The sequence below is a fragment of the Mytilus trossulus genome, chromosome 10 (genome assembly GCF_036588685.1).
Source record: "Mytilus trossulus isolate FHL-02 chromosome 10, PNRI_Mtr1.1.1.hap1, whole genome shotgun sequence".
Lineage (NCBI taxonomy): Eukaryota > Metazoa > Mollusca > Bivalvia > Mytilida > Mytilidae > Mytilus > Mytilus trossulus.
In genome coordinates this window covers 36,376,611-36,393,443 of record NC_086382.1, presented here as the reverse complement: position 1 = coordinate 36,393,443, position 16,833 = coordinate 36,376,611, and the positions used below count along the sequence as shown (strand labels likewise).

The window sequence follows — 16,833 nt, the reverse complement described above, 5'->3', positions numbered from 1 at the left end:
TTGAAATGATTATGTAAGAACTTATAGAACTTATTAATTCTTCTCGCAACAACAAATAATTGTCTAGCTTTTTTAATAAATAATTAATTTTTATTCTTACTTTCCTTACTTAATTAGGAATAATGAAGACGTGGGGTATTCGTCAATGAGACAACAACATGTGAACACAAAAAACTCAAAAGTTTAATCTTCAATAACTGACTGATGTCTTACTCTAACAGTTTGTCAAACTTTAAACCGCTCAGGGTCTTAAAAGTAGGGAATAATGCTTTTTCGCTCAAAGGTGCGAGCTCCTTTATTTGCCTTAATTGGCAATTTAAGTTTGAGTTATAATATCAACTTCATGCAACTTTTGCGATAACTGACCGATTCCATTACAGTTCATGTACCAATACTACATAGACGATAGAAGCGATGTTGTTTGGAGTAAAATTATTATGTCGATGCTAATGACATAGATTGCTTCTTCAACAGTGACGGACCGTCGGTGTTTCAGGTTTTCCCTTAAATTAATAAGAGTACTTGCATACCTTAGTCCCTAGTGCTTTGTCTTCCTACTAAAGTAACCCATTTCCTGTATTAGGTAATGTTTTGAAAATACTCCCACTGTATACTATAGTATTTGTTTACAAAGTCTCAAGTCATATATTATGATTGACTCGTTATGTCATTTTAATCTTTTAAACCACTAGTAATTTCGTTGTTCAATGCGATACTTCTGTGACATTGATGAAATGAATGTAATTCTACCCATGTGTTAAAAAAAATAAAGTCATTTTCCATCAATCATGTTAACAAGGGTAAACAAGATCAGTACGAATAGTGTAAGCAAACAGTTATGCTGCACATTCGTGCACTTTAAATCTGTTATTGTTTATGCTGGTCCCTGTTTGAATGAAACAAAAAGGTTTTCCTTCATTAAATCCCATAAGTCTTAGAGTACGAAAGCTACATACTGTGGATTCATTGTTATTCGTTGCAATTGGATACCAATTTTCATGGGCTTCGTGGGTACAGGTGAAACACGATTTCAAATGTTCAGCGAATAACATATTTTTGATAGGCTCGGTATACAGAGATTGGAAAGACCACGAAATAAAATATCCACGAACAATCCACGAAAATTCATACCCACGAAAATAAATGAATCTACAGTATACAATAATTTTAAGTTGAAAATATATAAATTATGGAATGTTTTTAGGGATTATAAATTAAAAAGTAAAATAAAAGGGATGAAGGTGACGAACACGAAATTCAAACTAAGCAAAGAAATGCAACCAAAGTCTAGAAATACAAACATAATACATACTTGGCATTCTCGGCTTTCATATATTCGGCTTTGAGCGTTCCGGATAAGGATGAATTCTGAAAACTGCTTCGGAAGCATGAAATTATTTAACGAGCTGTTTTCATGAACACTTTGTTCCTATAAAAAGTGCAGTAAAATCGGATTCAATATGTGAAGTTTTTTTGTTGTTGCAAAAAATGATAATCAGAGCAAATGTTTAATAATAAAGGATCTGAATTAGGTTATACAAGAATGTGTCCTCAGTACACGAATGCCCCACTCGCACTATCATTTTCTATGTTCAGTGGACTGTGAAATTAGGGTAAAATCTCTAATTTGGCATTAAAATTAGAAAGATCATATCATAAGGCACATGTGCACCAAGTTTGAAGTCAATTGGACTTCAACTTCATCAAAAACTACCTTGACCAAAAACTTTAAACTGAAGCGGAACAGACGGACGGACGGACGAACGGTACAACGGACGAACGGACGAACGGACGAACGGACGGACGAACGGACGAACGGACGCACAGACCAGAAAACATAATGCCCCTCTACTATCGTAGGTGGGGCATAAAAATAGAGAATAATGAACTTGAAAAATAAAGAATGGGCGATAATAAACAAAGAAGAGAATAATGGGCAAAAATAAATAAAGTAAAGAAAGAAACGATAAAAAAATTAAAGAATGAAGAAATAAGAGAACCTTAACCAATCTCACATAGTACATTTGTGATTAATATGCATAATTCCTAAAAATTGTAGTAATTATCACTAAATTTACCATGGATTATACAAAATGTACATATCAAACACCTTTCTACAAGTTCAATGTAAAATATATCACGTCTGTTTGGTATGGATAGAGAGAATGCGGAATACCAACGAACCCATCATGCAGTTGTTTCAATGGTTCTTTTATGTATAAATTGTGTAACTCGCTCACTGCATGATGCATCAAATACATGTATACCCTACCGAATTTACACATCATGCATAGCCGAACGGACAACTCTTTAAAATATGTTTTACTGTTGGATTGAAGAAAAGTCAGAAACTGTCGTATTTCTGTATGTATACCTATTATAGTAAAACCTTAGAGTTAGTTAAGTAAGGAAAACCTTTAAAAACTATACTCTTTATCATTCGTCTCTACTCGACCGATTCCGTACCCTCATCTAGGAGAGTAACGGATTCTACCGGGAATTGCCGAATGTACTCTTTATACCATTCTTAATCTTAATGTTGATTAAACTAAATAAATGAAACACATGGGATATATATGTCAATGAAACATCAATCCAAATGACATCATAAGCCCAATAATTCACCAAGAGACTGACATGTCTATCTGGATGTAATGTTTGACAGCTGTTTTAATAAGTCAAATACTCTATTTTACTTGTACTTCTTGTAATCAATTATACAATGTAGCTACAAGATTGCTTAAACTTTAGTTTAAGACAAGTTATGTTCTAATGATGAAAGATTAAGATAAGGAGTGTTTTGGTTTTTGAGTTGTCTTATTGGCGTGTGCTAATTTGAGATTTTTCTCCTATTCACACCAACGCACGCATCCAACTCAATCGTATGCTTATAAAACCCCTATTTTACTATCCTGCAGAAAATTTTCAACTATTTCTGATGTAATCATAACAATATTTGTAAATAAACAAACATGCAGAAAGTATTTACTATGATGCATTCAGGTGAGCAAACACGTGACCACAATTTGTATTTGTGGTTTTAAAGGTATGCAAGTCATTGAAAACTAATGATGCTGAAATATGATGGTTTCAATTGAACAAAAGTAACAGTTATCTACATGTATTAATCATTGAGAAATCACTTCCGGTGCATAGACAAAACCCAATACAAACTTTCCAATTATGAAAATTATAATATTTTTTGCGATAGTTAGACTATAGACATGAAAAGAATACCATGCTTCAATCATGTCAATGTGATATATAGCTTGTCTATTAATGACCCTAGCAAAAACGCATTAAAATATTTTAATCAGTCTCTCATATGTTAATTCGTCTTTGTAAAAAATAAATAACTTTTATTCTCAAAGAAACGCACACACGTGTCTGATGTTAAATGCATTTGTGCAATTATGCACGTTCAGATGTAACTTTAAAAGGAAGAATTTTGGTAAAAAGTAAAAATCATTTTGTTCAACTGAAATATACTGTAGCATAGTTGTTCTGGTTGACCACTCAATATCGTTAACCGCAGAGGGATTATGGTTTTAACACACCTACGTATTTATAAATGTTACGACCGACTGAAGTGACCCGCTTTTTATGTACAATAATATTTAGATATTTATGAATGGATGCTACATATTTCATGTGTAATACTACAGTTCCGGTCTTAAAATGCAATGTGACAGCGACACAATACCAATAATGACGTCACAAAATATAAATAACATACGGAAACAATTTGCTCCTTAATTTCAAGATGTATAAAAAGGGCAAAATTTGAACGGACAATTTCAAATAAGAAAATTACTTCAATTTCAAGTGTTGTTTGTTCGTATAAACAATCTAACGGAAAGATAAATAAACTTTGAGTCGTGCACTGACTGTTAACCTGTTGTCTGACTTTCTTTGGACGTGCTACAGATATTGTATAGATTTGATATTTTTCGAGTTATATGATGAATACTAATAGTTATTGTATATTTGTGACGATATGTTTTGCCAATTGCATTACAGCGTTACCTATTGGCACTGAGGTACATGTACACGGACATACGTTTCCTAAGATAGAAAGAATAATTGTCCATGTACAAAAACGTATGGCAGATATTTGGGATTTTTGGCAGCTAAACAGAAGTAAGTTTAATATTTTAAATTGAGTTGTAAGACATATATTTAATATTGTACGTATATAATGGGCATATTTCTTCCTAAGCAATATTTACGTTATAACTAACCAGATAAATTATATCATAAATTTTTACCTAAATTTTTGACGTATAATTGAATTCGGAAATACATTAAAGCACCTCTCAAACAACTTTTAAAGAATTTAAAATTTGAATTAATATTTAACTATGCTTTTTAATACATATGATCGTCTATGTAGTTTATTGTTATGAAATTTGAAGTTCAGTCATTCGGTCGACTCTTTCTTTACCTTTTTTTAAATATAAAATAACCTAAATAACCCCGAGTCGTGTTATAAAATTTTCTCACAAATCTGAACAAAGCACTTTGAGATCAGCCGTTCATTTTCACTTTTGACACAAATAAAAAATGCTAATCAGATAAAATCTACATGAATCAAAAGTGTATAAGCTGTTAAAATCATTATACAAAAACTTCGATAAAATGCATTGCAATATTTTATTACATGTAACAATAACAACAATACTCGTTCTGGTCTGTAACCAATGTTTGACACACATTTAAAAATTGTGCATAATATTCAAAATTTTATCAAAACCTCGGCCTTCTATGCAAATATTTGATAAACCTACGTCCCGAAATGACCACTTGACCAAATCTTTTAATCTAGATTTTGATGACCTGACAAGTGTTATCATAGATTCCAAAGATCAGTAGCATGAGATTTTTTTAAATGTGAAAATAAACAATTCAACATATTAATAATATTTATGTCTCAAGTAATCAATGTTATGTGGTTTATAAATCTTCCATCACTTTGTCACAGTTTGAAATAGTATATGTCTGAAATGAAACGAGTGCCTTTCAAAGCAATCAGTTTTGTTTATCAACAAATTAGTTGAAAACGATGTAAAAATCAGATTTCCTATGATAAGGTATTTTTCTACACGTAATGAGGATGAAATTTGTGCACTGTGCATTAATTACCCACAAGAATTAAAAGAGGTTCAAGATAGGTATTTATTCCAAATTTTTGCTATCTTAAAACTAATATACATTGTATGTTCGTCGCTTGCCCCCCCCTCCCCCCCCAAAAAAAAGGTTTTTAAAGAGTTACTGCATTGTTACAGAAAATCATGACAATAAGCTGAATGAACAAAACTTCTTTAATATCAGAAATATCCCATCGTGGGATTTTATGTTAAATATTTGCACTTAAATGTTCAAGGTAACGGAATTGATGTAAAAACCACAAAAAATAGACTTCTTTATTCCACATGTTCCAATAAACGTGATGTGTTTTCATGTTCCTTCAAAGGGTTGAAAAAGCAAACATTATCTTAGTGTAAATATTTGAGAAAGTCATAATGTCTAACAGCAGACCAGACTAAAACGAAAAATTAGCCAGCGAATAATAAGGTGTACCAAGAAGCTAGCCCAGCAAGTTAGCGAACAATAAGCCAACAAACAATATTAGAAAAACGCACCAAATTGCACTGATCACGTCTAAAAACGGAACATGAAACGTCCATGGAAATCTTTTGAAAATCATTTTCAATAGAAAGATGAAACGATACACATTTTCACAAAGACTTTATTATTTTTCTATTTTTACATTTTTTTAAAACAACACATTTCTTCTTGATAACCGAACATCTCTTACAGGATTTTCCAAATGTGACAACTTGTAAAACTATCAAGATCATTTTAATTTTCAAATGTGTATAACGTCAGTGTCCTATCCACCAACAAATACTGGACAGACAGAACAAAACTAAGCCGGTCAACATTATATAGAATTTGATGATATTCGCGCCTATTCTGATATTTTATGCATGTTCTATTAGAAATACTCTACATCTAACATTACGGACAAAAAGAATATCACTGGGTCAATTTCGCTTTTAAAAAAACCCCAACAAGAACACAAACACAAAATCAAAGGTACAAAGATTTCATTGATGTTCTTCATTTAAAATTCATAATTAGGCTTTCATGGAGCGCCTAGCATCTAGTATATACATGTATCTCAACCAGCTACGATCGGTCGTGCGTCCATATCAACGTGTTGTTCATGTAATAACTACCAATTTACCCCATTTTCTCATCTGATGAACTTTTATCAACATGTTTTAAAATTTTGCTTACATTGTAGATATATGCCCGCCTTCACTGTGTATGTTTTCTGATGATTCTGGAGTACCTAGAAGACCAAGGGGTACCGGTGAGTTTAAAGAAAGTTCCAGATTTAATTCAAATTCATGTGTTTAACATAGAAAAGTTATAAGAATGGATACGGTGATTCATTGCCAGTTAAGACATCAGTCCTTCCTAAATATCAGCTATATGATATAATATATTATCTGAAAATTTAGGTACAGGACAAAACTGTTTTTTTTTTTAAATAGCACCATAACCTATCAATTCCTTGTTTTGTCAAGTTTTGAGGAACTTATGGTATAAATATGAAATATGGAATGACTTTTTGCAAATTATTTAGAATTCTTTTAATTCGATACTTGAACTCGTTATTTTAGCTCGATCATTTCTGCTGATTATGACATCAGAATCAAACCACTTGGAATCGGTATGTAAGTGCATGTCTAGGCATGTAGCCATTATGCTCTTACATGTGATAATGCCAGTGACAACTATTTCGTCAAGACTTTTTATGTTGCAGGATTTCCAGTTTCGTTGCTGGATTGTTATTATCATTTTGTCTTTTATTTCACGTCATGTCTGTTTTTTGTTTGTTTTACGCTTAAGTCAAGTTTCAAAAATCTGTAGCAGCCAGCTAAAAAGAAAAAAATAATAATATAGAAATACTAAACTAAACGCGCATACGTATATTTTTTTTTTAACATAAAACCAATTTGGTTCAATAATTTAATCGTTCAATTTCTACTCATAAGTTATGAATTTATTTAAACCAATTTGCAAAGGCCTACAAAGTTCAAAAATCCATTAAAAATCCATATTCTTTGATTTTCAAAAGATTAACCGAAATATGTTTCGTACTTGTTTTGGACCTCAGTCTCCCTAAAACCTTCCAGGAACTTCCTTGGCCTAAACACAATATTTTTGTCGTGTAATAAACTAGTATTTATATTGGATAATTTTCTGATTTACAACAGAGTTCAACAGCTCAATGACGATTGCGTAACATACAGCTTTTGATTTTTACAAGTAAAGCTTATTTTGTCAACCATGCATTAAGTATCTTATTTTAAGTTGATTGTAGCATAAAACGGTTCTAAACATTTCAATTACTGAAGTTTTACTGGTAAAATAATGGCTATCGTCTGATTAACAATATGATAACAAAAACATATGATGTATTAAACATTTGCATCTCAAAATCAGATGTGGAAAAGAGACAATCGGTACCGTACATGTATGTTTATAAGATAAAAACCTCATGCAATCAAAACTCTGCATGTAAATGTTTGCTAAAATTAGAATTAATGTTCTGAATTGAGCGAGAATCAAAGCAGATTATACAAGAGTTTTAATTTTTTTTTATGAAATTTCATATTGGTATAATTTATTTTATGCAAATATATTTGATTATTGCCAATATATTTTTTTTCGAAATAAAACCTTATTACTTCTTTTTTGCAGGAGGTTCCGTTTTTTATAATGGCGATATTGTCTTAGACAGTTCCAATGAGAAGTATATTTTTGGAGATAACGAAGTTTCCTATCGTAAAAAAAGATCTGCCGTTCGAACTCAGAACAAATTATGGCCTTATGGTATACTTAAATACAAATGGGCGTCGAATATAGGTAAGCTGTATACAAATAGTATTTAATGACAATCTGATCTTTGTAAATATACTATAATCATATTACTTTGACATCTATAGATTTACGGGTGTAATAAAAATTTAAATAGATAAAGTATTTGGTAGTATTTTTCACTTGACTTTTCATACGAGACTCTTTAACATACTTCTTGACGCATTAAGAACTTTTAATGACAAAGTAGTTTACAATTTGGTTAGACAATTACGCTAACTCTACTTTTAAATAAAATTTACTGCTTTCATATACTCAATGACAGTGAAATTAAAAAAAGGAGATGTGTTATGATTGCCAATGAGACCACTCTCCAGAAGAGACGAAATGACACAGTAATTAACAACTATAGGTCACCGTACGGCCTTCAACAATGAACAAAGCTCATTTATGATTTTGTTTGGGGAGGGCAATTTTTTTTTCGATCCCTGTTAACCCAATTATATACACCTGGAAAAATAATAAGAGCGAGGTGGGGTGTAGGGGACAAGGGTCGAACAAGCTTCAACCCATGCATATACAAAATTATTTATGTGAACAAATCTAATATATTGACTATTCCTTTATAGATCCTTCCAAAGATATTTTTTTCAGCACGTATACATACATATCTAAGATTATATTTGAATCGAAAAAAGGGAAATTTTAATCATGGTAGGCATGGAGTCTTAAGTTTACTCCTGGAGACCTTCCAGCAACTGTCTAGATGACTGATTACAACTATAAATAGATGACTTCGAAAACATGACAAAAATTAAAAAAACGAAATTAGTAAATATCCTTAATATAAGAAACGTAACAAGGATTTTTCTTATCTCCTTATCATACAGTTTTCCCAATTTGATAAAATATCGCAACACGCTCATGTTTCCATCGTCTTATATTTTCTCATCACGAACATGTTGAAAACGTCTTATATTTTCTCATCACGTTCATGTTTACAACGCCTGACATTTTCTCATCACGATCATGTTTACAACGCCTGACATTTTCTCATCACGATCATGTTTACAACGGTTTATATTTTCTCAGCACGCTCATACTTACATCGTCTGATATTTTCTGTAGATAAAAAGAGCAAACGAGTGATAAGAAAAGCTATGCAGCATATTGCAAACAACACTTGTATTCGATTTCAAAAAGCCAAAAATAAGGATGAAAATTACGTCAGATTTATTAGTGAGCCGGGGTAAGTTTTTTTTAAATTTCTAATAGACAGAACAAATATTATTTCTTATAATTTAATTATAAATTCCATTTTAAACTGGAGTAAACCATGAAAATACGTTTATGACGTCACGGTCACATGACAAAATTATGTCAATGAGCTGATAAACAAAACAACGTCAGCCAGTTAGAAGACGCGTTACATCCAAAATTTGTTTATTTCAGATTTGGTTTGATCATTTCTATATAGATTCCAGTGTTTTACAGTTATTTCTGCGAATCAATATAAATGCCCCTTTTACAACATTCTAGATCTGCGATTATCATGGAAACATCAAAAGCCACGAGAACAATAATCGAACGTACAACCACTTTGTCAAAAAAAAATAAGACAATGGTGTGCAAGTGGTTCATAAATGGTTCTCACATCTCGTTTTTGATAAAGATAAGACCTTTGGTTTTCCGGTTTAGATTTTTTTTAGACTAGTCCTTTTGGGAGTAAGGGTTTCGCGTTGAAGGCCGACATTTTAATTATAATTGTTTATAATATTATTTATACACTTTTAATTGTCTCATTGGCACTCACTACACATCTTCCAACAATCCACTAAACACAACATCAAAACTAAAGATAAGGGATAATCAGTTTCAGTTCTTGGTGCTTCGGATCATCTTGGAATAGGTGGTTTTCGGCAGATTATGTATGAATAATATGATTGGATAATAACGTCACATGCATGTTTAATTAGAATACTGAAATTTGATTGGTTGACACCAATTGCGAGGCACTCCAATATCATATTTCATTTCCGTATAAAATACAACAGCAATGACGACATGTGCTACATGTATCCGTGACAATGTTAAAAGGATATATAGGAAAACAATGAAAACGCTTGATATAACTTTTTAGTTGCGTGATTGTAACGTTAAAATGTAACTATAAGAATCTTATAATGTTATGGTGTTGTAAAAGCGTTGATCGTCAGCATATTTAAGTATAAAGCGCGTCCACCCCAATACAATTAAATAATTACAATTCTACATTTCGTTGGTGGAGAGTTCCAAAATAATGTAAAAGAGGAGTTAAAGGTTGCAAACATATATGTTTTGCTATTAGGAAAGTATGGAAATATACCTAAGGAAATTAAGAGTACATATTTTAAATTGTCAACAACTTCGAATTATATATAAAAAAAAAAACAACCACCGAATAAAAAACTCATTTAGTTTTTTCTAAATAGATTGTAACAGTGTGCGGTTCACGTTTCGTGACTAAAATTCACATTTCTATAAATTGAAATTGTCAATATGAGTTTTAAGTTACATGCACTGATATTGTGTCACGATATCTAACATTTCACATCAAAATCTTACATATGTTTAAATTTAATGCATGTATGTTTCAATATAATCCGTAGATTTGATTGGCTGGCAGCAGTCGTGAGGCACTATTATATCATATTTTATTTCCGTATAAAACACAACAGCTGTGAGTGCACATGCTATCCGGGACGACTTTAAAACAATGCACAGAAATTCAAACGAAAACCTTGGTATAACTTTGACCGTTATGAGATGTCCGTTTCATAGATAATTTCGGATATGTTCCTTATTTCGTAACTACAATCCCGTCCTTTTTTCAGGTGTTGGTCTAATATAGGACATGTTGGCAATGGAGAACAGAAACTAAGTATTGGAAGAGGATGTAATGAAGTAGTGGGTGTGGCTGTACACGAGTTATTGCACGCGCTCGGATTCTGGCATGAACAGGTAACAACATTTTTCAAGTTTATCTGTAGATAAAAAGAGTAAAATTTAACACCGAAATTCAATAGTGATCAATAGTTGGTGGTCCGTATCCATAAGCGGCAAATGTTTGAAATTTAATTGATAAATAAATGTTTATGCTTTAGCATGACTTATATTATTTCTGTAGTTTAAGAAAGTGTACATTCTGCATTGAGTCCTAAACGCTCTTTCACCTCGTACTTTATTTGTCCTTTTTTTTTCATTTGAGCGTCATTCATGAGCCTTATACAGACAAAATGCCCATCTTGCCAACACAAACTAAATTTTAATCAGCTAATATGTTATATAGATATATAGACAATAACTGTTTAGTGTCTTTAAATATCAGCTGTATTTGTACGAGGCTAGGAAACAAGGTGTATGCGAGCTTTTAGCGAGCTACTACACCTGTTTCGAGCCGAGTACTAATACAGCTGATAATTAAAGACACTAAACAGTTATTGTCTTTATCCTGCTGCAATTAATTCTGTATATTGTTTGTGTTTTGAAAGACACAAAAACTAACATATTTAGCATTTATTTTCGATTTGTAATCCCTTGAGGCCCGCGTAGTAATATCAAAATCACACATTACGCTGAAGACGGGTTCGCAAAAAAGAATCTCGAATGGTCAACAATAATACATCGCTCAAGGCGAATAATTATCTATTTTAGCATAACAACTAATTTCAACAGTAAAAACAAATAAAACACATTGTCAAATTTGAAACAGAAGTGTACGAGTTGTCCTACGCTTCAGACTTGACATTCACTAAACATGCATGCTGAAATTGACATGGTTAATTTTGTAACACAATCATACACATTCAAGTTTTGAAATCGACAAGTGGCATTGTCATTGGAATGCAACTGGAATACACATTCTGAGGTCACACATGTTCAAACAATACTCAGTCCGGCAGTGGGCGGAGCTTTAAAGCGATATCTGTATAGTATACAAATAAAGCATAGCGATATCTGTAGGGCTGTATCTGTATAGTAGGACACCCAATTGCAGGATAAAGGAAGATGTGGTATGAGTGCCAATGAGACAACTCTCTATTTTGGTCTCAATTTATAACAGTAAACCATTATAGGTCATGGTACGGCTTTCAACACTGAGCCTTGGCTAACAGCGAACAGCAAGCTATAAAGCGCCCAAAAATTGGGAGTGTAAAACCATTTAAACGGGAAAACCAACGGTCTAATCTATATAAAAACGAAAAACGAGAAACACTTATGAACAGCATAAACACGGCAACCACTGAACATCAGATTCCTGACTTAGGACAGGTGCAAACAATTGCAGCGGGATTATACGTTTTAATGGCACAGAACCTTCTCCTTTTTCTGATACAATAGTATAACTTCACGACGTATATAGAAAGACACACTATGACATATCAATTGGAATGACTTAACTAAATCAAAAACGTAGTAACACATATTAACACACAATGAATATATGAATCGTTGTTTTTGTTTAGTCTAGGCCAGATAGAGATGACTATGTAGAAGTACTGATGGAGAATGTAGCAGCGAGGTACAAAAAGGATTTTGAAAAGCTTAATAAAACATTAGTAAATTCAAGAGGCTACCCCTATGACTACCTCAGTATAATGCATTACAAAGAATTCACTTTTACAAATACTGGAGACGAAACTATAAAGGTAGATATTTGTTTTAGCTAAAATCTATAATGCAATTATACACCAGTTGATATATTAAACAACCCTACAAAAACACTACAAGCATATCATCTTTCTTTCATATTTTGATGTTCCAAAACCAATTAAAGTCAAAAACATGTACATGTAAACGTACACTTTCATAAGGTCGGTCGGCTTATGTTAGGGTCAACACATTTAGCATGTACATGTAGTAATGATTAACAGGAATAACACAAAATAAAATATTTAAGTAGATATGATAAGATAGTCAAAAACAACTTTTGATCAAAGTCTAAATGAAGTAAATGTTAGCACTTCATTATATAGTTCAACATACGGTTTAACTAAAAACTAAATGCCCATACCACTGAGTCAGTTTTTGAAAGCGCCGACATGACAAAATGTGGAACAACTCAAACAAACAAAAAACAGCAACGGCCTGATATATGACAAAACCATAAACTAAAAAAATTATAACGCAGAGAGCAACGAACGATAACAACTGCACTCAATTGTACTAAGGAAAAAGTCATTTATTAAAAAAATCTATTAATTATTGATTTGATTAGGTTTTTCGATTATTTGAATACGGAAATGTATATTATATTTTGATTTTGTTTCTGTAGGTTAAAGGTATCGGAAAGAAATTACGGATGCCAATAGGACAGAGAACTGCTATGAGTAATATAGACATAGCACAACTTAATGATATGTATCACTGTAATAAGAAGCAAGACGCAAACGAAACTGGTAAGCTATACAAATATATTCGTACTGAATCTGATGTTCAGTGGTTGTCGTCTGTTTATGTGGTTCATAAGTGTTTCTCTTTTTTCGTTTTTATATAGATTAGACCGTTGGCTTTCCCGCTTGAATGGTTATACACCAGTAATTTTTGGGGCCCTTTATAGCTTGCTGTTCGGTGTGAGCCAATGCTCCATGTTAAAGGCCGTACCTTCACCTATAATGGTTTACTTTTATAGATTGTAACTTGGATGGTCAGCTCATTGGTTCACATACCGCATTTTCCTATATCTATGTACAGTCGCATTTATTGTGTAACAAACAAATGTCACTTCTTTTCACAAACAAGTCTTGATATTAGATTAACTCATCATATGAATAACAAAAGTGCATTGAAAAGTAACTGCATTAGAAAGAACGGGCGTACTTGACAAATGAAAATACTAATTAGAAAGGATCGTTTTATTCATAGGAAAGCATTACTGAACATGTTTTGTTTTTATTCAGTGTGCCTACCAGGATGGACAAAATTTCAAAGAAGCTGTTACAACTTTATAAAAAGACCCAAATACCAGTTTGCAGCCGCGGTAAAATACTGCCGAGAGTTCAACAGTTACCTAGCACAAATTGACAATAAATACGAAGACAAATTCTTGCAAAAATATGTGGTAAAAAAATATCCCAATACACTAAGATGGAGACTAGGAGGAAGGAAAATAAATGATACTTTTTACTGGATAAATGAGCATAATGAACCAATAGAAATACACTATTCAAATTGGGCGGAAGGACATCCGGCAAAGTACACATCAATGGTTCTACGCAAACATAACAAGACGGCCGAAGCTATTAGTTGGCAAGGCGCATGGACGGGATCTTTCAACAATTTTCCGAAAAATGCATATGCGTTTATATGTGAACGTCCGGCTAAACGTAAGTTGACAAGTTTACTGTGATGTTACAAAATGATTAGAGATCTTTGTGAAGTGTGTGGATTACAAATCACACTTCTAATTTGACTTCTACAATTAAACATTTGGCCGATCGTGAAGTAAATAGATGTAAATCAATATTGCATATTTGCTTTTACAGGTTTTCATGTGTTTTGAAGGAAAGATGATGTCTTACGTCCTTTAAATAAGACATATCTATACGGAATAATTTGTTTTTGCAATTGTATTCCAGTTTTTCATCCTTTGTTTGAAAACATCTAATCATCTTTGCAAAGCGTTAAGAAGATTGATGCAATTATTCATTTGTCACCAAATATATCTCGGTATTTGCAATGTCTCAGAAAAGATTGTCCTCAATGCTCTTCAACTTTTTACTTGTTTGGCTTTATAACTACTTGTATTTGATCTGAACGTCACCGATGAGTCTTATGTAGACGAATCGCTCGTCTGGCGTATTTAAAAATTAGAATCCTGGTACGTTTAATAACTATAATATATGATATATGAACTATTTTTTTTGTAATTTACAGGCAAATGTATACCTGGTAATCACTCAGATGGTCGTGAGTACCGAGACACATTAGCTCACACATTTAGTGGCATAACATGCCAGAAATGGAATTTGCAGTATCCACATCAGCATAAAGTTATACCAAAAGGTTCATTACAAACAGACCCTGATGGACTAGGGGAACATAACTACTGCAGGAATCCGTCCAAGCTAAGGAGAAATAGACCATGGTGCTATACAACTAAATCTAAAATAGAATGGGAATATTGTGATATACATATATGTAGTAAACCTGTTAAGAGAACAGACAATAAAATTCCAGAAAAATTGATTAGTAGAGATTAACAAAAACGGACAAAGAGGAACACAGTTGAAAAAATCGATGACTGTTGTTTAACTTGAATGCGTGGTAGTTTTTCTCAAAGGACGACAGTGGAAGTATAATAACACTTTAAGTGGACTGTTTGTCTATTATATGGCAATAAAACGCATAGCATCTAGGCTGTAGACAGAATATAGATGGACAGAATGTCAACATTGGGGCCAACGACCATGATGTATACGCATAGTTGTATAGGATGGTATTCCGTTCATATTTAATTAACAGTATTACGACTTAAACTAGTAGTATGACAATCAGGTGACTGAAACATAGTTGTGAAGACTTTTCTTATATCTTGTTGAACATTTTTGCATAGAAGAAATGTGGACCAACTTTGGATGTTTTTATTTTATACATTTTTTATTTGTGTGAAAGAGATGTGAATTTGTTTTTTTAATATACAGATCTATGTACAATGTGCAATAATAGTAGTAACTGATTTATCATAGTATGTTTCTTGTTTTTTAGCATTTTGATAATTATTTTTTTTCGAAATGAATATAATATAAATTATCATTGTCGTGTTAAGTTAGAACACTCTCAGTAGAAAAACAGGGGTTTTATCAACTTTCATTTCTTTGTAACTTTAAAACAACACTTGTCATCATAGTGGAAAGCATAGCTACTAGCTATACAACCAGGATTAACTCACTATTTTCATCGAAAAATACATGTACTCAAGCAGAACAAAATTTGTGATTTTTTCTCTCACTCTTTTGGTTAGTTGATAACGTATGGTGTTGACTGCTGCATCTTGTACATGTTTACCTATTATGTCTGTTTATTTTGTTCCCGCATCGTTGTCATTATGATGGAATTTGATGCGACTGTCATACAAGGGAGAGGTTAAACTAGCTACACAAGTAGGTTCAATCCATCATCCAAGTAAGGAATAAGACAGCTGTTATTCATTCGTTTGATGTGTTTGAGCTTTGGATTTTGCCATTTGATTAATTAGGGACTTTCCTCTTTTGAATTTTCCTCGGAGTTCAAAATCTTTGTGATTTTACTTTTTATGGACTTTACCTTCTTTAATTTTTTCTTGGTTCAGTATTCCTAATAATTTTTTAGAGGGTTTGATAATTTAAGTTATCTGATGGAACATTTGAGTTTAGGGTACGTTTTGGGAAAGTTTCTTGTACTGTAAACCAACTTATTTTCGCGGATACTTTATTTCGCGTTTTACCCTTTCTAGACTTTTTCGAGGCTATTTTATTTCGCGATTTTTATATTATCTTGATGTGGTTTAATAAGGAAAGATCTAAGTTTTACATATTCGCGATTATTTATATTCGCGTTATTTTTCTACTCTCGAAAGTCGCGAAATTAAATCGCTCGCGAAAATAAGTTTAATTACAGTATAGTATCGATGTTGAATGACATGTTTATTATTACGCAAAACCCTTGTTTTCAATTTGAAAAAACTCGTGTATAACTGCCAAGATAACAACATCTTAACTACTTTAATTCTTCTAAAACCATTTAACCAGTTTCTACAGCAAATTCGATTATTCGATAAAATTAAATCTGGATTAAGTCTATTGTTTTAAATATTTCAAATACTGTCAACAGTAATACTAGTATACCGCTGTTCTAAGGTAATAAATTTATTGAGAGAAATTTGGGTTACAAACTAAAACCGAGGGGAACACATCAACTATA

General features: G+C 32.3%; 1 protein-coding gene across 1 annotated transcript; it reads left to right on the top strand.

Annotated features, from left to right (window-relative positions):
* Positions 1-3,585: 3,585 nt before the first annotated feature.
* Positions 3,586-15,729, top strand: LOC134687277 (uncharacterized). Its single transcript, XM_063547429.1, has 9 exons — positions 3,586-4,140; positions 6,311-6,379; positions 7,777-7,941; positions 9,022-9,142; positions 10,767-10,893; positions 12,399-12,581; positions 13,208-13,331; positions 13,833-14,258; positions 14,809-15,729. The coding sequence occupies exons 1-9, from the start codon at positions 3,960-3,962 to the stop codon at positions 15,132-15,134; spliced, it is 1,722 nt and encodes a 573-aa protein (XP_063403499.1). The 5' UTR covers positions 3,586-3,959; the 3' UTR covers positions 15,135-15,729.
* The last annotated feature ends 1,104 nt before the right edge of the window (positions 15,730-16,833 follow it).